Source organism: Lynx rufus, unplaced genomic scaffold (assembly GCF_022079265.1).
Source record: "Lynx rufus isolate CCGP_SWC_20201006 ecotype Redwood Valley unplaced genomic scaffold, mLynRuf1.p SCAF_17, whole genome shotgun sequence".
NCBI classification, from domain to species: Eukaryota; Metazoa; Chordata; class Mammalia; order Carnivora; family Felidae; genus Lynx; species Lynx rufus.
The window spans coordinates 29169261-29192726 of NW_025814831.1; the positions used below are offsets into that span (position 1 = coordinate 29169261).

Sequence of the window (23466 nt, forward strand, 5' to 3'; positions counted from 1 at the left end):
GTTGGGACAATCACGGGGCTCAACTGCATTTACTTCTTACCTTTCAGAGATCACTGTCCTTTGTTGCCTGATGTCAGTGTCATAAAACCACTGTTTCATAAATTTTGTCACTTAAAAAAATTGTCTCAGGTGGGAAGGAAGGTGAATCTAGTCCCTGCTATTTCATCTCAGCCTGAAGTGAAAGCCTTCCAATGGTCCTTACATGCCACTGACTTACATGCTCAAGGGAGAAATCTGGGACTCAACCCTGACACCTCTCTTTCCTCTCTCATGTCCCACAGGCAATCAATCAAGACTTTGTCCTAAATTACTCTCAAATTCAATGACTTCTCTCCCTGACCACTATCTGTACCCTGGTTCTAGGTATTAGTCTTGGCTACTGCAATGACATCCTACTTGGTGTCCCCAGTTCCCCTCCTGCCCCCCTCCAAACCATTCTCCACATGGCCAGAAACTGAATGTGGCTTGTTTAAGCCCTTCAGTGACTTCCCAGTGTTCTTAGGATAATATCCAAAATCCTTACTACAACCTGAGAAGTCTTACATGATACAGCCTTTGTCTCTCTCAGCAGTCACTGTCTGAACTCCAGGCATATTAGCCTTCTTTCAGTTCTGCAAAGGCACTATGCTCCTTCCCTTTCCTTCACTCAATTTCCTTCATCTCCTTTTCCTTCACTCAATTAACTCCAACTCATTCTTCATACTTAACTATCTTTTTCTCAGGAGAACGATCACTGCCCACTTGACCCCTGCCCCAGAGTGTAGTTAAAACAATGTTTCAGCAAACAATTATTTGTGTACTGCCTTTTCTACTAGAATGTTAGCTGTGTGACAGCAGGAACCATCTCTGTCTTATTTACTGCTAAGTCCTTGGTACCTAGCACAGTACCCTGAAAGTACACAATAAATATATGCTGTATGAATGTGAGATAATAACAAATTCTCTGCCCCTGCTTCCTGGCACAGGGCTCCTAAAACTCTTGTGATTTCCTAAGTGGTACGAACCCTAGGAGCATCTTTTGTTCTAATATTTAATCTTTGACCCTAACTCCTGACACAGAGTTGCTAAATTCTTAGGCACTTCCTGGGTGATAGCAGTGTTTTTTTGTAAGGAGGTGACTCTTGGTGGGTTCCTGTATGGGGGCTGCTCATAAGGTCAAGCCATGATTAGAATCTTGGGATTTTCATTCATACCACTATCCTGTCCAGAGATGGAGAGGGCTGGAAATGGAATGTGATTAAATGTGATTAACATTTCCACAAAAATCCCCAAAGTACAGGGTTTGGGGAGCTTCTGGGTTGGTGAACATGTGGAGGTGCGGGAAGAGTGGTTTGTCTGGAGAGGGCATGGAAGCTCTGTGCCCTTCCCACCCATCTTGCCCTATGTATCTCTTCCAGCTGGATGTACATCTGTACGCTTTATCATACCTTTCTATTGTAAACTGGTAAACAGTATGTAAACTGTTTTCCTGAGTTCTGTGAGGTACTCCAGCAAATTAATCAAACCCAAGAAGGAATTCGTGGGAACATCTAATTTATAGTCGATAATCGGTCACAAGCACAAGTGACAACCTGGAATCGTGACTGGTACTGAAGCGGGAGGGAAGGTACTCTTGTGGGACTAAGCCCTTACCCTGAAGGATCAGACAGTATCTCTAGGGAGTCAGAATTCAGTTAAATTGTAGGACACCCAGCTGGTGTCAGAATTACTTGGTGTGGGGGAAAAAAAAACCCACATATGGTGTCAGAAGTGCTGTGAGTGACAGTAATGTGAGCGTAAAGGAGCAACCCAGGAAGAGTTAAGAGTCAGTTTTCCTTACACAACAAATTAAATACTATGTCTTAAAATAACAGAATTTTATTGTAATGCTGGAAGAATCTTAGGGGTCTTCTAGTCCAACAACTTCATTTTTCAACTGAGAAAACTGATACCCAAGGTCACACAGCTAAATTAATGATAAAGGTAACACTAAGTAGTAATAAAATCTAAAATTTATTGATAGCTTACTAGGTATCAAACACTATTCTATACATTTTTCTTACTGAGCTAAAACTTTTTTTTAATGTTAATTTATTTATTTTGAGAGAGAGAGAGAGAAAGAATGAGAGCAGGAGAGAGGAGCAGAGAGAGAGGGAGAGAGAGAATCCCAAGCAGGGATTCTCACTGCTGACAGAGTAGAGCCCAATGCAGGGCTTGATCTCATGAACTGAACTATAAGAGCATGACCTGAGTGGACATCAAAAGTTGGATGCTTTACCATAAGAGACTCTTAAATACAGAGAACAAACTGAAGGTTGATGGGGGGGGGGCGGGGACAGGAGCAGAGGGGAAAATGGATGATGGGCATTGAGGAGGGCACCTTTTGGGATGAGCACTGGGTGTTGTATGGAAACCAATTTGTCAATAAATTTCATATATATATAAAAAAAAAAGTTGGATGCTTTACCATAAGAGACTCTTAAATACAGAGAACAAACTGAAGGTTGATGGGGGGGGGGGGCGGGGACAGGAGCAGAGGGGAAAATGGATGATGGGCATTGAGGAGGGCACTTGCTGGGATGAGCACTGGGTGTTGTTGTATACAAGCGATGAATCACAGGAATCTACCCCCAAAACCAAGAGCACACTGCACATACTGTATGTTAGCCAATTTGACAACACATTATATTAAAAAAAAAAAAGTTGGATGCTTAACCAACTTAGCCACCCAACTACCCCTGGAGCTAAAACTGCTTTAACGTGAAATTTTTAAGTGTACATTTCAATGGCATTTAGTATATTCACAATATTGTGTAACCTCCACCTATATCAAATTCTAAAACATCTTCATCACTCCAAAAGAAAATCTTGTATCCATTAAGCAATCACTCCCCATTTCCCCCTCATCTCCTGTCCTTTCTCCTGATTGGCAACCACCAATCTGCTCTGTCTCTATGGGTTTATCTACCCAGGATATCTCCTATAAATGGAATCATACAACATGTGATCTTTTTGTGTCTGGCTTCCTGGTTAGTACAATGTTTTTGAAATTCATCCACGTTGTACTATGTATCAGTACTTCACTTTTATGGCTGAATAATATTCCCTTGTGTATATATACTATATTGTGCTTCTTATCCACTCATCTGTTAACAGACATTTGGCTTGTTTCCACCTTTCAGCTAACATGAATAGTACTGATACGAACATACAGGTACAAGTATTTGAGGTCTTGTCTTCAATTCTACTGGGTATGTATCTAATAGTGGAATTGCTAGGTCACTAATTCTATGTTTAACCTTTAGGGAACCACCAACTTTCCACAGTGGCCACATCATTTTACATTTCCACCAGCAATGTATGAGGGTTCTAATTTCACCATATCCTTGCCAGCACTTGTTATTTTCTGTTTTTAAGAAAACTATTTTTGGGGCGACTGGATGGCTCAGTCGGTTGAGCGTCCGACTTTGGCTCAGGTCATGATCTCATGGTTTGTGGATTCGGGCCCCGCGTTGGGCTCTGTACTGTCAGCTCGGAACCTGGAGCCTGCATCAACTGGCTGCTCACAGATTCTTTGTCTCCTTTTCTCTCCGCCCCTCCCCTGCTGTGCTCTGTCTCTCTCTGTCTCTCAAAAATAAATAAATGTAAAAAAAAATTTTTTTTTTAACTATTTTTATTATAGCCATCTTAGTGGGTGTGAAATGATATCCCACTATGGCCATGATTTGCATTTCCCTAATGACTAATGATGTTCATCTTTTTATGTGCTTATTGACCATTTGTGTATCTTCTTTGGAGAAATGTCCATTCAAGTCCTTTGCCTATCTTTTAATTGGATTGTCTTTTTGTTGTTGAGTTGTAAAAGTTCTTTATATATTGTAGATACTAGCCTCTTATCAGATATATAATTTACAAAACTTTTCTCCCATTCTGTGGGTTGTCATTTCACTTTCTTGATAATGTCCTTTGATGCACAAATGTCTTTAACTTTAATGAAGTCCAATTTATCTATTTTTTACTTTGTTGCTTGCATTTTTGGTGTCATATGTAAGAATCTGTAACCAGATCCAAGGTCATGAAGATTCATACTGGGCATTTTATAATCATCATCCAATCTAATCCTCTCAACAACCTAATAAGATATTATAATTAACTCCATTTTAAAGACAAGGAAAATGAGGTTAGAGAGATAACTTGTCAAGTTTTAGTAAGTATTAGAACAAGTCTGTTTCCAATGTCCAGGCTCTTACAATTCCCAAGCCAGTTTTTCTCTCCATACTCACAACATGGCATCTTGCTTCTTTAAAAGGGGAATGAGGGACAACAAGACAGAAGTTACGGCCTTTTTGTAATTTAATCACAGAAGCAGCATTCCACCATTTTTGCTGTCAGTGGATCCAGCCCACAGTCAAAAGAGTAAGATCATGCAAGGGCATAAATACAAGCAGCAGGGATCAGAGAGACCATCTCAGTCTGCCTACCACACCAGAGTCCTAACATCACATATCCCTCCTGGGTGATCTTCTCACTAATGGCTTTAACTAGAATTTATAAGCTTATGATATTCAAAACTCTATTTCCTGAGCACTAGATCCACATATTTAACTATCTCCTGCATATGTCCTCCTAAATTGACTATACATACCCTTAAACAACTGAACTCTCCCATCTTTCTTCTCAAAGGTGATCTTCTTCCTATATTTATCCAAGCCAGAAACCTGAGTCATTTTTCTTAAAAACTGAAATATATCTGACAATATCAGTGTGCAAATTTAAGGTGTACACCAAGAGTCATTCTTGACTCCTCATTCTTACTGACCAGAATTCCCTGACCCCAATATAACCAATCAATCACTAAGACTTTCCATTCTACTAACTCAGATTTCTAGGAGCTATCCTTCATTTTTCATTTCCACTATCTTAGTTCAAGGGCTTACCATTTTAGTCTGGCTTATTAAAGAAACCTAACTTGTTTCTCTGTCTCTACCTTATTCCTTTTATTACCAATCCATCTTCTACCGTGTTGGCAAAGAGATATTTTTAAGAATGTAAATATGATCACACAAAATTTCCCATATGCTCCCATAACGATAACAATTAATAGTTTTTAAGCACTTTTTAAGTGCCAACACTACGCTAAGGTTTTTATAAACAATATTGTGTCAAATCATAAAAACAACACTCTGAGGTAAAAGCCCTGAAAGTGTAGTCAGGAAACTCCTAAGGATCCTAGGGATCGCTAAGCATCTTTCAGGGAGTCCATGAATCCAAACCTATATGTACAATACTAAGATGCCTTTTTCACTCATTCTCTCACAAGTGACCAATGAAGTTTTCTAGAGCTTACCCAACATATGAAAGCAGAAGCAGATATGAAAATCTTTTTTCAAGCTTTCATCAAGCTGACAGTAAAGAAATTGGAAAAATACAAAAATGCCACACTGTTCTCAATATTTTTTGTTTGGAAAATAGTTATTCTTCATAAAAATGTTATTTATGTGAATATGTAATGGATTTATTCCTATTTTAAAATTCATTAATTAAAAAAAAATTTTTTAGAGGCACCTAGGTGACTTAGTTGGTTGAGTGCCAACTAAGTTGGCTCAGGTCATAATCTCACTGTTCATGGGTCTGAGCCCTGCATCAGGCTCTTTGTTGACAGCCTGGAGTCTGCTTCAGATTCTGTGTCTCCCTCTCTCTGCCCCTCCCCTACTCATGCTCTGTCTTTCTCTGTCTCTCAAAAATAAATAAATGGTAAAAAATATTAAAAATTAAAACATACAATTTTTAAGAGAGAGAGCACAAAGGGGGAGAAGGGCAGAGGGGGAGGGGGAGGACAATCTTAAGCAGGCTCCACACTCAGTGCAGAACCCAATATGGGGCTCAACCCCACAACCCTGGGATCATGACCGGAGCCAAAATCAAGAGCTCGATGCTCAACTGACTGAGCCACCCAGGCGCTCCCATTAATAAATACTTTTAAATTTTCTCAGTTTTAATTTCTGCAACAGTAAATATAGACCTAACCCCCCCACACAAGAGCTCTTTGGGGTCACCATGAATTTTTAAGAGTTTAAAGAAGTCCATGGGGCACCTGGGTGGCTAAGTTGGTTAAGCATCAGACTCTTGGTTTTGGCTCAGGTCATGATCTTGTGGTTTCATGAGTTCAAGCTCTGTGTGGGGCTCTGCATTAGCAGCACAGAGCCTGCTTGGGATTCTCTGTCTCCCCCTCTCTCTGCCCCTCCCCACTTGAGCTGTCTCTCTCTCAAAATAAAAAAATAAACTTAAAAAAAAAAGTCCTGACTCCAAGAAGTTTCAGAACCACTGTTCTAAGGTTATTATCTCCATTCTACAAATGAAGAAACTAGGGCTTAGAAAGTTAAGTAACTTGCCTAAGTGGTAGACTGAGGTCCATAATAAATCTGTATGACCCCCAGAACCCAAGCTCTTAATCACTATATTGCTCTCACCTGTTAGCTATTTATCATCTGGCTCCTACCTACTTATTTCCAAGTTAATGTTCTTTCCCTTATATTATTCTCAGGCCGTCATTTTTTTCTACTAGCCTTAGTTTCCTTAAACAGAGGCCCTTCTTAAGCTATATTTTGAAAAAGCAATTCCTACAAGTTGTTCACTACAATAAGACAGTATACTCTCCCAAAGCTTTCTTTAAACCAAACTTATACTTTTCAACCTATCAAATACAGATATAATTCCTTGGATCTGACTTAAGAACTTCTTAAAAACAAACCTCACAAAAAATCCACAGTGATGCCAATGATTATACTAATTTCCCAGGGTACATGTTTGGAACCATGAAACAGGGACTTAAAGTCATTGCTCACATGTTTTACTTTAGTTACAATATATTCATTTCTACAAAAGGCCTAAGAACTGAAAAAGAAAAACTATGCTGGACAGTGAGCCACTAAAGATTGTGTATAGTGCTTCAGTGATAACCTAAACCTTCACAACAAAGATGCCCAGACAAGGTCTTTTTCCTCAGGCATCTTCACAGCAATGCAGTTCCCTCGTCATGTTGGCTTTTCTTTCTAGATGACTGGGGAATGAGACAAAGATTCATTTTCCCACGATGTAGTTCCAATCCCCATGAAGTTTTTTTTTTTTTTTTTAATGTTTAAAACTATTTCTCAGAAGAAACCTATCTAGTAGACTCTACTGTTTCTAAATATAATCCACTGCACAGGGTAGATTGCCCATTCAGGGTCAAACTGGAAGGTCTATAAGCACAGCACTCATCTAAGTCATTCATTATCCAACTGAAATCAATGGTTCCAGTATAATTCCCTATGGTTTCCACATCCCACCCAAACAACTTTTCTCTATTCTAGTAATTCTCCATTGCTTAGATCTTCTATTTCCATTTTATATGATGAATTCACTCTATATTTCTTATATCACTACCCATAATGGTTTCCACACACATACAAAAGGATGTCTTCTGCTTATATATTTAAGTGGTACCCAAGTTTTAATTACTAACGTGAAATTAAAATCTTCCTTATCCTTTCCTTTCCAATTCTAGAATAATTATACAACTCAGTTATTCGATCACTATGCAAGTTTTTTTGTCATATAGTGCCCAAGTTAGTCAACAGTTAAAAATGCTTTGGTTTTTCAAGAGAAGTGGTTTTCCAAGGACTTTCACATGACAAGTGATAACACATTTAAAAATGCACCACTCAATAAGGTTTTCAGAAAACTTACACATTAAATCAGGAAACCAGTGAGTTGCAGAAAACATACGTTCGCTTTGTCCATTTGAATTTTTTCCATTATGTAACCAATAATGATAGTCTGGTATTCTCGTGAGGAAGAAGTAGGGGAAGAAAAGAATTCAGCCAGCCCAAGTCACACTATTAATTTAATATTTATTTCTAAGATACTGCAGCTTTGACATTATCACAATCCAAATTAAAATGACAGGGGTGGCTTAACAAAAAAGGAAAATACTGCTAGACTGAACTACACTAAAATTCAAAACTTCTGTTTAAATTGGAGAAATATGAATATGGATTATATGTCAGATAATCATATTGTATTATGTCAAATTTTTTGAGTGTGTTAATTATATGGCAGATACATAAGAGAACATCCTCATTCTTTTAAAATAGTACTGAAGTATTTATGAGGTGTCATAGTGTCTGCAGCTAGCTCTCAAACAGTTCAAGAATAAAACAGTAAACTTAAAATTATATGTGGAAAAACAAAGCAAATGTTAAATGGTGAATAGGTGAAGGGTATTGTAAGTATCGTACTATTCTTGAAATACTTTAAAGAGATTTGAAACTTGACAAAATATAAAATTGGGAGGAAAAAACAAACTTCAGTTCATTAAAATATACCATGAAGAAAATCAAAAGGCAACCCCCATGTTTATAGCAGCACAATCAACAATAGCCAAAGTATGGAAAGAGTCCAAATGTCCATCGATGAATGAATGGATAAAGAAGATGTGGTATATATATACAATGAAGTATTACTCGACAATCAAAAAGAATGAAATCTTGCCATTTGCAACTATGTGAATGGAACTGGAGGGTATTATGCTAAGTGAAATTAGTCAGAGAAAGACAAAAATCATATGACTTCACACATATTTAAGAGACAAAACAGATGAACGTAAGGGAAGGGACACAAAAACAATATAAAAACGGGGCGGGGGACAAAACAGAAGAGACTCAAAAATATGGAGAACAAACTGAGGATTACGGGAGAGGTCGTGGGAGGGGGGATAGGATAAATGGGTAAGGGGCACTAAGGAATCTACTCCTGAAATCATTGTTGCACTATATGCTAACTAATTTTGATGTAAATTTTAAAAAATAAAAAATAAAATTTAAAAAAAAAGTAAAAAAAAAAAAAAAAAAAAGAAAGAAAATCAAAAGGCAGGGGCACCTGGGTGGCTCAGTCAGTGGAGTGTCCGACTTCAGCTCAGGTCATGATCTCACGGTTTGTGTGTTTGAGCCTCACGTCGGGCTCACTGCTGTCAGCCTGTCAGCGCAGAGCCTGCTTCAGATGCTCTGTCCCCCTCTTTCTGCCCCTCCCCCACTTGCGCTCGCCCCAAAAATAAAATAAATATTAAAAAAAAAAAAGAAAATCAAAAGGCAAGCCATAGAAAGGAATATTTTTTCTTTTTTTTTAAAGTCAACATTATTTTTATTTTTTTTCAATATATAAAGTTTATTGTCAAATTGGTTTCCATACAACACCCAGTGCTCATCCCAAAAGGTGCCCTCCTCAATACCCATCACCCACCCACCCTTCCCTCCCACCCCCCCATCAACCCTCAGTTTGTTCTCAGTTTTTAAGAGTCTCTTATGCTTTTGCTCAGAGAGGAATATTTGTAATTTATGTAACTGACAAGAATGCATATCTGGGATATGTTAGCAATACTTGCAAATCAATTTTTAAAAGACTGACAATCCAATTTTTAAAGATGGACAAGAGATATGAAACACTTCACTGAAAAGGTTATCCAAATGACCAATGAACATATGAAAAGGTGCTCAACCTCATTGATCATTAGGGAAATGCAAATTAAAGATCCAGTGAGATGCCATTCTACCTATTAGAATGGTTAGAATTTAAAAGGCTTGAGAATATGCCTGTTAATAAGGATTTGGAGCATCTGAAATTGCCAATGGGCTTGTAAACTGGTATAACCATTTTGGAAAACTGTTTGGAAGTAGTATCTATTAAATCTAAACGTATCTATACCCATAACCCAGCAATTCTACTCCTAGTTATATATACAACAAAAATGCATATACCAAAAAGGGGCATATACCATGAATGCTCAGAGTATTTATTTATAATTACCAAAAGCTGGAAGCACTCCAAATGTTTATGGTCAGCAGCTTGAAAACATTGTGTTGTATCCTTGCAGTGGTATACTACACAGTAATGAAAATAAATAAAAGAGGCCAGACACCAAAGAGTATGTAACTTGTAATTTCAGTTACATACAGTTCAAAAACAAACAAAATTCTTTCACGATATTATGTAATAGTGCTTGCCTTTGGGAAAGGGGCAGGGAGTCACTGGAAGAGGAATGAAGGCTTTACATAGTAGAAAGATTCCATTTCTCTCTTTTTTTAAGTTTATTCATTTATTTTGAGAAAGAATGAGAGAGGGAGCAGGGGAGAGGCAGAGAGAGAGGGAGAGAGAATTCCAAGCGGGATGCAGAGCCCAATATGGGGCTGGAACGTATGAACTGAGAGATCATGACCTGAGCTGAAATCAAGAGTCAGAAGCTCAACCAACAGAGCCACCCAGGTGCCCCGGAGAAATTCCATTTCTTCATCTGTTCTGGGTTGTGGCTACATGGAAATACTAATTTTATGAACATTCGTTAAGCAGTAAATTATAATTTATGTACTTTTCTGTATGTATATTATACTTCCATTTTAAAAAGTTTATTAGGGGCACCTAGTTGGCTCAGTTGGTTAAGTGTCTGACTCTTGATATTGGATTAGGTCATGATCTCGCAGTTCGTGAGTCTGAGCCCCACATCAGGCTCTGTGCTGACAGCACAGAGCCTGCTTGGGATTTTCTCTCCCTTTCTTTCTGCCCCACCCCACTAGTGCTCATGCTCTCTCTCTCTCTCAAAAATAAATAAACTTAAAGAAAATTTTTTAGGGGTGCCTGAGTGGCTCAGTCGGTTAAGCGTCTGACTCTTGATATTGGATTAGGTCATGATCTCACAGTTTGTGAGTCTGAGCCCCACATCAGGCTCTGTGCTGACAGAGCCTGCTTGGGATTTTCTCTCCCTTTCTTTCTGCCCCACCCCACTAGTGCTCATGCTCTCTCTCTCTCTCTCTCTCTCAAAAATAAATAAATAAACTTAAAGAAAATTTTTTAGGGGTGCCTGAGTGGCTCAGTCGGTTAAGCATCTGACTTTGGCTCAGGTCATGATCTCATGGTTCGTGGGTTCGAGCGTGAGTCAGGCTCTGTGCTGACAGCTCAGAGCCTGGAGCCTGCTTCGGATTCTGTGTCTTTGTCTCTCTCTGCCCCTCCCCCACTCACACTCTGTCTCTCTTTCTCAAAGATAAACATTATAATTTTTTTTTAATTTTAAGTAAAAGTTTATTAAAGAACAAAAATTGTCACAGTGGAATTTTTTTTTAATTTTTTTTTAATGTTTATTTATTTTTGAGAGAGACAGAGACAGAATGCAAGTGGGTTAGGGGCAGAGAAAGAGGGAGACACAGAATCCAAAGCAGGCTCCAAGCTCCGAGCTGTCAGCACAGAGCCTGACGCGGGGCTCGAACTCACAAGCTGTGATGTGAGATCATGACCTGAGCTGAAGTCGGACGCTCAACCAACTGAGCCACCCAGGCGCACCTGGAATATTTTCATATCCTGAATCTGAGGTCTCATTTTACTTCCCAACCAAAGAGCTGCAATTTCATTTAAGACTGACATATAGGGCGCCTGGGTGGCGCAGTCGGTTAAGCGTCCGACTTCAGCCAGGTCACGATCTCGCGGTCCGGGAGTTCGAGCCCCGCATCAGGCTCTGGGCTGATGGCTCGGAGCCTGGAGCCTGTTTCCGATTCTGTGTCTCCCTCTCTCTCTGCCCCTCCCCCGTTCATGCTCTGTCTCTCTCTGTCCCAAAAAATAAATAAACGTTGAAAAAAAAAAATTAAAAAAAAAAAAAGACTGACATACACTCAAACAGGTCTTTGTTCCTACTGAGTAGTTAATACTAAGAAATATAGTTCTCTAACTACAAGAAAGAAGGGCTGAAAGCATACAGGTGGACAAAATGTTGGCCAATGTTTGCTTATGAAAAGATGCCTCTTTGCCAATTAGGTCATCTCTTGCCCTTGACCCAGCAAGTTACTACTCTATTTATTCCCAAATTTCTACTTTCGGAAGAACATGCTAAGGATGGGAAATGAAGTATCACAACTTTCTCCTTTCTATATGTCACTTACTTAAAATGACCAATTGTCATTAATGGATCCAGTCATTTTTATTTAGAAACAGTCCATAAAAGAGTTTAAGTTTTTAGCTGCACAGGAAATCAAGAGATTTCAAGTAACTTTCAAGTTAACTATAATTTTGTTTCTAGAATAGAATAATTTTTCTCTATTTTTTAAAGTTTTTCAAGGCGCCTGGGTGGCTCAGTCAGTTAAGCACCTGACTTTGACTCAGGGCATGATCTCACAGCTTGTGAGTTTGAGCCCTGTGTTGGGCTCTGTGCTGACAGCTCAGAGCCTGAAGCCTGCTTCAGATTCTGTGTCTCCCTCTCTCTTTGCCCCTCCCCCACTCACACTCTGTCTCTCTCTCCCTCCCTCAAGAATAAACAAACATTAAAAAAAATTTTTTTTTTAATTAAGTTTTTCTAAACAGAAGAGTGTTCGTTGTGGGCAATAAGGAAAATTCAGATAATTTTAAACACAAAAAAAGTCACTCGAGATAGCCATTAAAACATTTTTGGTGTATTTCTGGTGCTTATGGGACAGAATAAATGTCTCTTCCTCTGGGACAGAAAAACAAACAACACAGAGAAGATATTGGTATATTTCCTTCCCATCATCTGTCTACATCCATGTTCTTAAAACAAAATAAAACAAAACAAAAAGCAAAAAAGAATTTTAAAAAAACAACTTGATTTTGTGTTTTGTATTATCATTTTTTCACGCACAATTATCCTTACATATAATGAGCAATTTTCTGTACTTAAATTCTCTTAAATACTTCAACATTTTTAACAGCTACACTGTCTTATACTGTGTAGATGTACTATAATTCACTTGGTTATTCCCTTAATGTTGAACTTTAAATTGTTTCACTATGTATATCTTCCCTACCATACATTTTGTAGGTAGTAGAATTATACAGAATGCTACTTTAAAACCAATCCCATCCAAATTAATGTATGCCCTGCTTTCTTTCCTCTATCCTTGCCTCCCTCTCCCTCCCCCCAAATCTGAAGAGAATAAAATACCACAAGCATTTTATGGTAAAATCCTCTTTGTGTGTAAAGCCATTTCAGAGGCAATGTTGGGTTTATAAAATAACTTGACTAATGGATAAAATATATGAATGCTTATAAACCTTAAAGGCAATTTGAGGCTTTGTGTATCCTAATTTGTTAACCAAGGGAAGAATGAGAAATAATGGCATGTTTTATTTCCCATTATCATAATACATTTTTAAAAACAAAATACTTAAGGCTAAACTGACAATTTCTAATTATGAGGAATAACCTTGATCCCTTCAAAGTGGGATTTCTAGATTTTATACTGTATTACTACCTAAATAGGATGCCATGCTAATGACAATGGTGAATAGCAGGGCAGTGCCCAAAACAAAGAAAACAAAGATGAATTTCATTTGGTATTTGAGAAATGTGGATTACAGCACTGTCTTTAAGGTGCTTTTGAATCAAGTTCCCTGGCTTTATTTTTCAGGTTAAAATAATTTAAATTTATACCTTCTTGAATTTCCCTTTCAACAGATATAATTAAGAAACATTAAAAAAAAAAAGTTCATCTTTACAAGTGAAGACATAAACATTAAAACAAGACATTAATATTTTGCCTACCAAATTCCAAATTAGCAGTGACTTTAAAAATTAAAATATGTGGTGTTCACAAGGATGTATGGGTAGGAAGTGCCTTTCTAGAAGACAATTTGGCAGTGTATTTCCCTCTCTGTCAGAGATCCCACAAACTTCCAGTTACATATAAAATGCTGTCTTCACTTCTGGGAGGAACTGACCCTGTTGCTGATATAATCCAAATTAATAATTTGGATGTAATTAATAGATGTATCAACATCAACTATTTGGGGCCGATTACTGTTATTTTAAACATAGTTCTTTATTTTTGAAGTATAGTTGACATATAATGTTATATCAGTTTCAGGTGTACATCACAGTGATTTGACAAGTCTATACTATGCTCACCACGGTAAGTGCAGTCACCATGTTATTTCAAATTTAAACTTCTGAAATTTATTTCCAGAATCCAAAGATTTGGACCTCAACTATATATAAAGCCATACCAATTTCCTGAATAACTACAGGCAAGCTAAGTGAGTAAAACAGCACTACTGTGGAAGAAAAGTATACACAAGTAATTTATTCAACACAGAGGCCGATCACCTGCCAATGAGTACTGTAGAGGAAATCCACAAATCCATTTCTGAAGTTATGGATTCAGAACCCTGTTTCACGTGTTGATTTCCCTGAGATAAAAATATCTATTCAAAACAGTACTTGTTGCCCAAACATTAGATAAGAGCACTGCTGTCACTCTACTAAAAACAGCCACCTATACAAATGGATGTTACTTATATCTAAAAAAAGATTAAGGTACCTGCTTCCTAAGGGACCTGTAGAAGAGTTAGGTGATGTTTTTCTTTAGCTGGATCTTTCTCCTTCTTCTGAAGTCCCTGTAATTAGTCAGGCTCAAAGCATCACAGTAGGCTCTAACTTCAGCTTACCCCCTCAGGTCCATCCATCCAGTTACCTAGTGCTGGAAATGATACAGCTGAAACATCTCCTGCCAGTGTACTTCTCTGCATTCTCACCATTCTCACTGCCACAATTCATTCAAGCCCTCAAGTCTTCTTGCAGAACTCCCACAGTAGTTTCCAGCCTCCTGTCTCTACCATTCCATTCCATTCCATCCTGTGCACCAGTGCCTCCTAACCAAGTGAACTCCCTACTCAGAGATCTTCAGTGAAGAATTTTTAATGACCCAGAAAAATGCTTAAGATAGAATAAATTTTTTAAAATGCACAGGCTAAAATTATATACATATACTATAGTCTCAGTTATGTTAAAAAGCAAGTCTGTGTATATGTATGGGCACAAGCAGAAACATATACACGACATCCACACACAAAGAGAAAAGAGTGGGGCAAAAAACCACATCAAAATGTTAAAAGTGGTTACTGCATAGTGGTGAGGCTGTAATTCTTACTTTCTTTTTTATCTTTACAGTAACAGATTTATGGTAAAGTCTCTTTTAGCTAAGTGTCTCTATAAACCATCTATAATGAACACACAGTTAATGTTATAGCCATTAAAATACCTTTTAAAGAACTTTTCACATGTTCCCATTACCTATAAGCCTAACTCCTCATCCCCTAGAATTCAAGGTCCGCCTCAATCCAGCCCCTATCTCCCTCCTTGTTTTAGTTCTTATGGACCTTGATGTAACCTGGGCTTCTTAAAAAACAGATTAGATCACTCCCACCATCCCCTGAGCACAGCTGCTTCTCAAACTGTTTCGCTCTGAATATTCACTCCACCTGGAATATGGCCCCTTCTCACTCCCACCTAACAAGCTCCTATGTGTTCTTTAAGGTCTATTTTCAATGCTCCAGAAACAGCAAATACTACTACACCCCTTCCCCTTGTCCACAGCAGACAACACTAAGTTGTCTCTCTGACTCCAGGCTCCTTCTCAAAATCCTCAATTCTATGGCCCTAGACAATCCTTACTAACCAATCCATGTTAACATACAAAATGAAATATGTCATTCCTGTAACAATCTAATATAATTGCCCTCTTCTCCCCCAGCCCATAGGTCTTTGTACTCTTAACGGAGCTTATCTCCTCTACCTTCTATTAACAATCATTTACTTAATTGTCTTATCTCCTTTTCCTACTAGATTTTAATCTGTACAAGGGCAGTAATTATGTCTTATTTAACTTCACATCCCCTACAGAGCCTTGCACGAAGTTGGCACTCAGAGTCGCCGAATACTCCATTCTTTTGAGATTATCTTATCACTCAAAATGGCTAAATATTTGAAAGTTTTCTTAAAACAATTAAATTCTTCTTGAAAAACAACTAAAGAGTCCAAGTTCATTTCCTGAATTTTAGCCAATATTCCCACCTTAACTTAATAAGACATTGTCTAATATCACACAGCAACCTGCAAGTTCAAAGGATAGAACAAGAGAAGCTGAGATGAGACAACTGAGCCTATTCTGAGGGAACTATGTCCAGATACAAAAGCTACTGAATTAAACTACCACATTTTTAGAATTTTTTTCTACCAATCTCCTTAATCAAAAACAAAATATTCTTTCTGACGATAGAGAATCTAAAGGACTCTGAGCATCAGAAATATGTTGCTTTAAAAAGGGATTCAAAAAATAGGGAGATGAAAAGGAAAAACAAGAAGCTAAAAAAATCAAGCAAGGCATCAACAAAAGTTATGCAAATAGTCTGGTAAAGTCACAAGAATTTTTTACCTAAATCAGAAACCCAGCTCAAGAAATGGGAGTAGAGTTAAAGCTGGTAGTACAGTAAGACTCATGCTGCCATCTAGAGGTTAAAGGCAAGACAATTTTCCTCCTCAATCAATCAACTGCAGTTAATTTAACTTCTATTATAGAGGGAGACTGAACAGGCCTTACAAAGTAAGCCAGACAAATATCTCTGTCAGGCCACAAAGAAGAATACCCAGACTGTAAGAGCCAGTTTTGCTCTCCTTCTCTTCCTTCAGATTAAAATAAAAAATGTAAAGAACAGAGCTAACTGTTCTTTAGAATTTTATCTAGATGGGAAACAGTTTCTAGATATAAATGGCCATTTTTTCAAAAATAATATGCCTCGAGGATAGAGAAGTCTACTATACCACAGGATAGCTTGGAGGCAGAAGTTTTTCTTTGGTACTACCTTTGTACCTTTGTTCTCCTCCTTATGATTTTCTTAATATTTTCTTTTCTCTAGCTTACCTTATTGTAGAATACAGTATATAAGACATATAGCATAAAAATATGAGTTAATTGATTTTATCTCATCAGTAAGGCTTCTGGTCAACAGTAGGCTAATAGTAGTTAAGTTTTGGGGAAGTCAAAGTTATACAGAGATTTTCAAATGCACAGAGGTTTGACACCCAAGCCCCATTATTCAAAGGTCAACTGTATTTCTCTAAAGTACCAAATGAGCTTTAGAAACAAAACAAATTAACATGGGTTAAAAAAGAGAGGGGCAAGCCAAGAAACACTCTTAACTATAGAGAACAAACTGAGGGTTGCCGGAGGGGAGGGGGCGGGGCAGGAATGGGTTACACAGGTGATGGGTATTAAGAAGGGCACTTGTGATAAGCACCAGGTGTTGTATTTACGTAATGAATTACTAAATTCTACACCTGAAACTAATATTACACTGTATGTTTATTGGAATTTAAATGAAAACTTGGGAAAAAAAATAAAGACTAATGAGCAAATGAAAATTAAAATGAAATTAAGAAGACAATAACATTGGGGCACCTGGCTGGCTCAGACAGAGGAGCACACAACTCTTAACCTTGGGGTCATGAGTTCAAGCCCCACATTGGGGTATAGAAATTACTAAATAAATAAACTAAAAAAAAGGGAAAACAATAACATTTGTAACATCAAAAAATAAAATATTTAAGAATTAACAAAATGTAAAACTTGTATTTCAAAAACTACAAAATATTATTGAAAGAAATTAAAGACCTAAGTAAATAGAAAGACATAGTACATTCAGCTATCATCTTAATATTATTAAGATGGGAATACTCCCCCAACTAATCTACAGATTCAATGCACTCTCTCAAAATCCCAGCTGACTTCTTTGCAACAAGTTAAAATTCCTATAGAAATTCAAGAGACCCAGAGTATCCAAAACAATCTTGAAAAAGAACAAAGTTGGAAAACTCACACATCCCAATTTCAAAACTTACTACAAAACTACAGTAATCAAATCAATGGGGTAGTGGCATAAGGACAGACATAAGATCAAGGAAGCAGAACAAAAAGTCTAGAAATAAACCCTCACATTTATGGCCAACTGATTTTTGACAAAAATGCCAAGACAATCAATAGGAAAAGAAAAGTCTTTTCAACAAATGGTGTTTGAAACAACTGGATATATCCACATGCAAAACAATGAATTTGGATCCCTACCTCACACCGTATACTAAAAAATTAACCTAAAATGGATCAAAGACCTAAATGTAAGAGTTAAAACTATAAAACTCTTAGAAGAAAACACAGGCATAAATCTTCACAACACTGGATTAGGCAATGGTTTCTTAGGTATGAAACCAAAATACAAGCGACAACAACAAAAATAGATAAACCAGACTTAAACAAAATTTGAAAATTTTGTGCTTCAAAGGACATCATCAAGAAAGTAAAAGACAACACACAAAATGAGACAGAACTTCTGCAAATCATATATATGATAAGTGACCTGTTTTCAGACTATACAAAGAATATTGGGGTGCCTGGGTATCTCAGTTGGCTAAGCATCCAACTCCTGATATTGGCTCAAGTCATGATCCCACAGTTTGTGAGTTTGAGCCCTGCATCAGGCTCTGTGCTGACAGTGTGGAGCCTACTTGGAATTCTGTCTCCCTCTTTCTCTGCCCTTCCTCCTCTGCTCACTGTCTACTCTCTCTCTCTCTCTCAAGATAAATAAACATTAAAAAAAAAAAAACCCTCTCACAACTCAATAATAAATATATCCAATTTAAAAATGGGTAAAGGATCTAGGGGAGCCTGGATGGTTCAGTCAGTTAAGCGTCCGACTCTTGGTTTCAGCTCTGGCCATGATCTCACAGTTCATCTCACGCTGTCTGTCTCTCTCAAAATAAATAAATAAACTTAAATAAAAACAAATAAAAATAGGTAAAGGTTTTATTTTTTATTTTTATTTTTTTAATTTTTTAAATGTTTATTCGTTTTTGAAAGACAGAGAGAGACAGAGTACAGCAGGGGTGGGGCAGAGAGAGAGGGGGAGCACAGAATCAGAAGCAGGCTCCAGGCTCTGAGCTGTCAGCACAGAGCCCGACGCGGGGCTCGAACCCACCAACCGTGAGATCATGACCTGAGCCGAAGTCGGACGCTCAACTGACTGAGCCACCCAGGCGCCCCTAGGTAAAGGTTTTAAATAAACAGTTCTCCAAAAAAAGATATACAGCTGGTCAATAAGTACATGAAAACATGCTCAATATCATTAGTTATTAGTCAAATGTAATAACAATGAGTCTAAACAATAAGATACTACTTCCCATTCATTAGGATGGATAATAATTTTTTGAAGACAAAAACAAGTACTGGAAAGCACATAGAGAAATTGGAACCCTCATACACTGCTGGTAGAAATGTAAAATGGTGCAGCCAGTATGGAAAACAGTCTGACAATTCCTCAAAACGTCAGATGTAGAGTTATCATATGACTCAGAAATTCTACTTCTAGTTATAAGCCCAAGAGAACAAAAAGGCAAATCCACACAAAAACTTGTAAGTAAATGTTTATAGCAGCATTATTCATACTAGTCAAATAGAAGAAATCCAATGTCCATCAAGTAGGAGATAAGTATAATGTGGATAACCGGTGGATAAATACATCTATGAATGGAATATTATTTGACCATGAAAAGAAATTAAGTACTGATCCATGCTATAACATAAACACTGAAAATCAGTCACAAAGACCACATACTGTATGATTCCATTTATATGAAATATCCAAAATAGGTAAATTCATAGACAGAAAGTAGATTAGTGGTGGCCTGGACCTGTGGGCCTAGGGGGTAAATGAGGAATGATGCTAATGGGTACAGGGTTTCTTTCTGGAGATAAAATGTGGTGATAGTTGCACAACTCTAAATATATTAAAAACCACTGAACTGTACAATACAAATAAGTGAATTGTATAATGTGAATTACATCTCAACAAAGCTGTTATGTAAAAAAGAAAAAAAAAAGAACAAATGCATCAGAGTCCCAAGCTTTAGCATTGTTTTAAATGGCATGATCCTTTGCTTTCCCACTTTCACATTCTATTTAAAAATATTTTGAATATAGCCATTAATTAGCTCATCTGCATGGACTACTAAAAGGATTCTAGCCTTCAGAGACAAGAGACAAAAATTTTTTAAAAGGTAACATGTGTTGAGAATCAGTGTTCAATAGGATTCACAATAGTTCCACTGGTTTGTTGGTTTTTTTTTTTTTTTTTTAAGATCTTATTTTTAAGTAATCTCTATACCCAATATGGGGCTCAAATTTACAACCCCAAGATCAAGAGTTGCATGCTCTACCGAACCGGCCAGGCGCCCCTAGTTCCACTGGTCTTAGTTCCAACAGTCCAAGCAAAGGACTGTTGAAAAGACTAAATCAGGATCATGTCCAGATAATAATAGTGATGGACTAAAGTCCAAGTAGAAGATAAAACCAAATCATCACCAATAAGCTTCATCTTATTTTTACTACATGTGATCATCCAGCCATTAGAGGAAAAATTCCAGACATTACAAGACCTTTAAACAATACTTCTTATCACTAAAATTCCAACTATCCAGAAAAAACAATTTCCAGAGACTTCCACCTTTTCACTTTTAAGTCAATGGATTTCATTAGAGAAATTCCATCTTTTCACTTGAAGTCATCAGCAGTTATCATTCACTCAATCATATTTATTTGCATACTTACTATGCAAATTCTTTACTGTGCAAATACATGCACGTTTACTACATGCCAGGTACTCTAGAAAGACAGCTCAAATTATGACTCTTACCTATAAGAGTTATAATCAATCTAAGGGATAAAACATGTACAAAAAATCTCCCAAAGTGGTAGAAGTACTATACGAATGAAACAAATGAACTGTTTTAAGAGCAATTTAGGAGCCCAGGAAAGAGAGCTCACTTTTCAGATCAGGAATGAGAATGAAAGACTAATGAAAGGGGTAAATTTGGGTCTAAATAGTGAAGGACGAATAAAAGTTCTAACATTAGAAATAGGTCAGGGGGAGTTTTCTGAGAAAAAGGAATAGCATGGATAGAATTAAGAAGGGCAAGTGTTTCAGGAAGAGTGACTATTTCAAACAGGAACAGTGTATGGTGTTTTGGTAGAGAAAAAGTAAGTAAGCAAACTAGACATTAAGCTAGGACCAGAGTGAAAAGGATTTTGAATGCCGTTCTAGAGTATGAATTTGACCACATGGTCAGTAAAGGACTACTAAAGACTAATAGCAAAACTCAAAAGAAACAAGTGATACGTTAGAAAAATTAATCTGATTAAGAGTAAACAAGATGGCCTGGAATGCAGTGGTTAAGAGGTAGGGAGACTGGTTAGGTGACTGCAATAGTACCAGCAAAATAAGAGGGATCCTGAACTCAGAAAGAAGAGAAATAAATTCTTTATATGGTAAGGTAGTTTACAATTTTTCATATTTCTATATATTCCATGAGAATTTCATATAAATTAACTGCTCAAATGAAGCCAAGAGACTTCTATCATGACAAGCTATAAATGCCTACACAAAAAATTACTACACTCCCAAATCTCCATACCAAAAGGGTTATCTGAGACATAATCACATAACGAATCAAAGGGCATGGTTCATCTTCCAAAAGACACAGTCTAGTTACTATCAACCCTAGAAGGTACACATTATTTCTATACTAACATTTAACGATGCCCTAGGGAAGTGACAAACAATCATGTTTTGAGGACAAATATTTTTTGCATTTTTTTTCTTTCCATCATCTTTATCAGTGCAGATATTTGCATGAAAACAGGATCACTGGTCCTTGGGGATTCATCAGTTCCTACTGCTTATTTTTCATCCATGTCATCCTCTCAATTAATGCAGGAAAGAGGATTGAGACATCGAAACACCAGATTAGGGTGTCAAGTAAATGTCAACCCTTAGAGTAGATGAATAATCTGTAAGGACAAAAAAAAGATCTTGTTTTTATGCAAATACACCATATATGATAAAACAAAGATTGACTATACCCAAGAAGTCCAATACGTACCAATATAAATCTTTCCAATTCTAAATTTTAAAACTATTTTCTGTATGTCAGTTAATTTGTGATCAGGGAAAATGACAATAAGTTGCAAAGCACTGATACAGAAACTGAAATAAGGCTGAATTTTGAACCAGAAAAAAATTCTGAAAAATTTCAGCTGTGCTCATGGGACTCATATAGCAGAAATGAGCATTTGTTTCAGAATTTTGGTTTAGTGCTTCAGGTGGCTATGTTAGGTGACTGCAAATCTCTACCTCCAGAGTCTTAAGTTTGAGAAATACAAACACTTAATAGTAATAATGTTTTTAACTATGTGGATCAAAAACTAAAACAAACCACACCAAATTTCTCATTCTGTGGAAAGCCATTAAAATAATCCTTACTGATATTTAGGGAACTCTGTTCCAAAAACGGAAATAGCAAGAGAATAATTTATTCTGTATAAACAGCTTTCAAGGTAATAGTAAATAGTTGATAAAGTCCTTTATAGAAGGTATCCAGCTAGTAACAAAAAAATGACAGAATTAGACAACCACCATTTGGCAACCTATAATAAAACAGGGTAACGAGGCAGTTACCAAAGGCTACTGAAACTCTGCTGTAAGGCTGACAGAGAATTTTACAATGAATAATAGATCAGGCTAATAATGCCTTTATCAACTAATTAATTTTAACATCACAAAGAGAGATAGGCAGACATGATGTACCTTCTGATGGATGTATACAATATCATTTATGAAATACTCTTGCCAAAATAACAATTAAAAGTTCAAGCTGTATCTGTGCAGGCTTCTATATCTAACTACCAGGGAATAAAAAAGGGATAAATGAACATATTAAACACTACCATAGGAATGTAAACAACAAAATCCAGAATGTAGAAAATTCTACAGAACAAATAACTAGTTTTAATAAATGGTAAGGGAAAATAAAAGGGAAGTGGAACTATGACAGATTAAGAGAGACTTAAGGGACATATCAATTAAATACAGTGCATGAACCTTATTCAGGGCCTGATTCAAGTAAACCACCAATTGATAAAGACAATTATAAGTCAACAAGGGAAATCCGAAACCCAATTAGCTATTTGACAACAGTTTGTTAAAAATTTTTAGGCACAGTAATGGAATGGTGGTTATATTTTAAAAGGTTAGGGAAGAGGGAGACAGACCTTGTTTTTTGGAATTATATATGAAGCTATTGGGTGATGAGGTAATAGGATGCTTAAGATTTGCTTTAAAATAATTATGGGAAATTATACAGGTGAAACAGATTGGCACTGTATGGACTATTGAAATTGGGTCTTGGGAACATGAGACCATTATTCTATTTTTTCTACTTTGTGGCTCTGTCAGTTAAGCATCCAACTACTTTTGATTTCGGCTCAGGTCATGATCTTGGGGTTCATGGGATGGGGCCCCACATCAGGACTTCTCTCTCCCTCTCTCTGCCCTACCTCTGTTGCTCATGTACGTGTAATCTCTCTCTCTCAAAATAAATAAAAAACATTTTTTAAAAATGGGGAAAAATACTTTATTATCTTTCTCAGTAGGAAAGCAGAAAAACTAATTAGAAGAAATAAAGCAATTTCAACTACAACTAACTAGAGATAGTAATGTTGATAAATACATTTGGCAATATAGTGTCTTCTTAATATAATAGGCATAAAACTTCATCTAAAAAACTGACAGAGA

At 37.0% G+C, this 23466-nt stretch overlaps 1 protein-coding gene across 2 annotated transcripts in view; it reads right to left on the reverse strand.

Moving 5' to 3' along the window:
• Window positions 1-23466, reverse strand: part of LIN52 (lin-52 DREAM MuvB core complex component) — a 106418-nt gene that overhangs the window by 69617 nt on the left and 13335 nt on the right. The window contains exon 6 of one of the 2 annotated variants that reach the window (XM_047079367.1): window positions 19249-21683. The exons of the other annotated variant lie outside the window; for it this stretch is intronic. Within the exon in view, the coding sequence (XP_046935323.1) occupies window positions 21640-21683 (44 nt within the window). The 3' untranslated portion in view covers window positions 19249-21639. Of the gene's footprint in view, window positions 1-19248; window positions 21684-23466 lie in introns of those variants that run through there. 2 annotated transcript variants of the gene reach the window in all.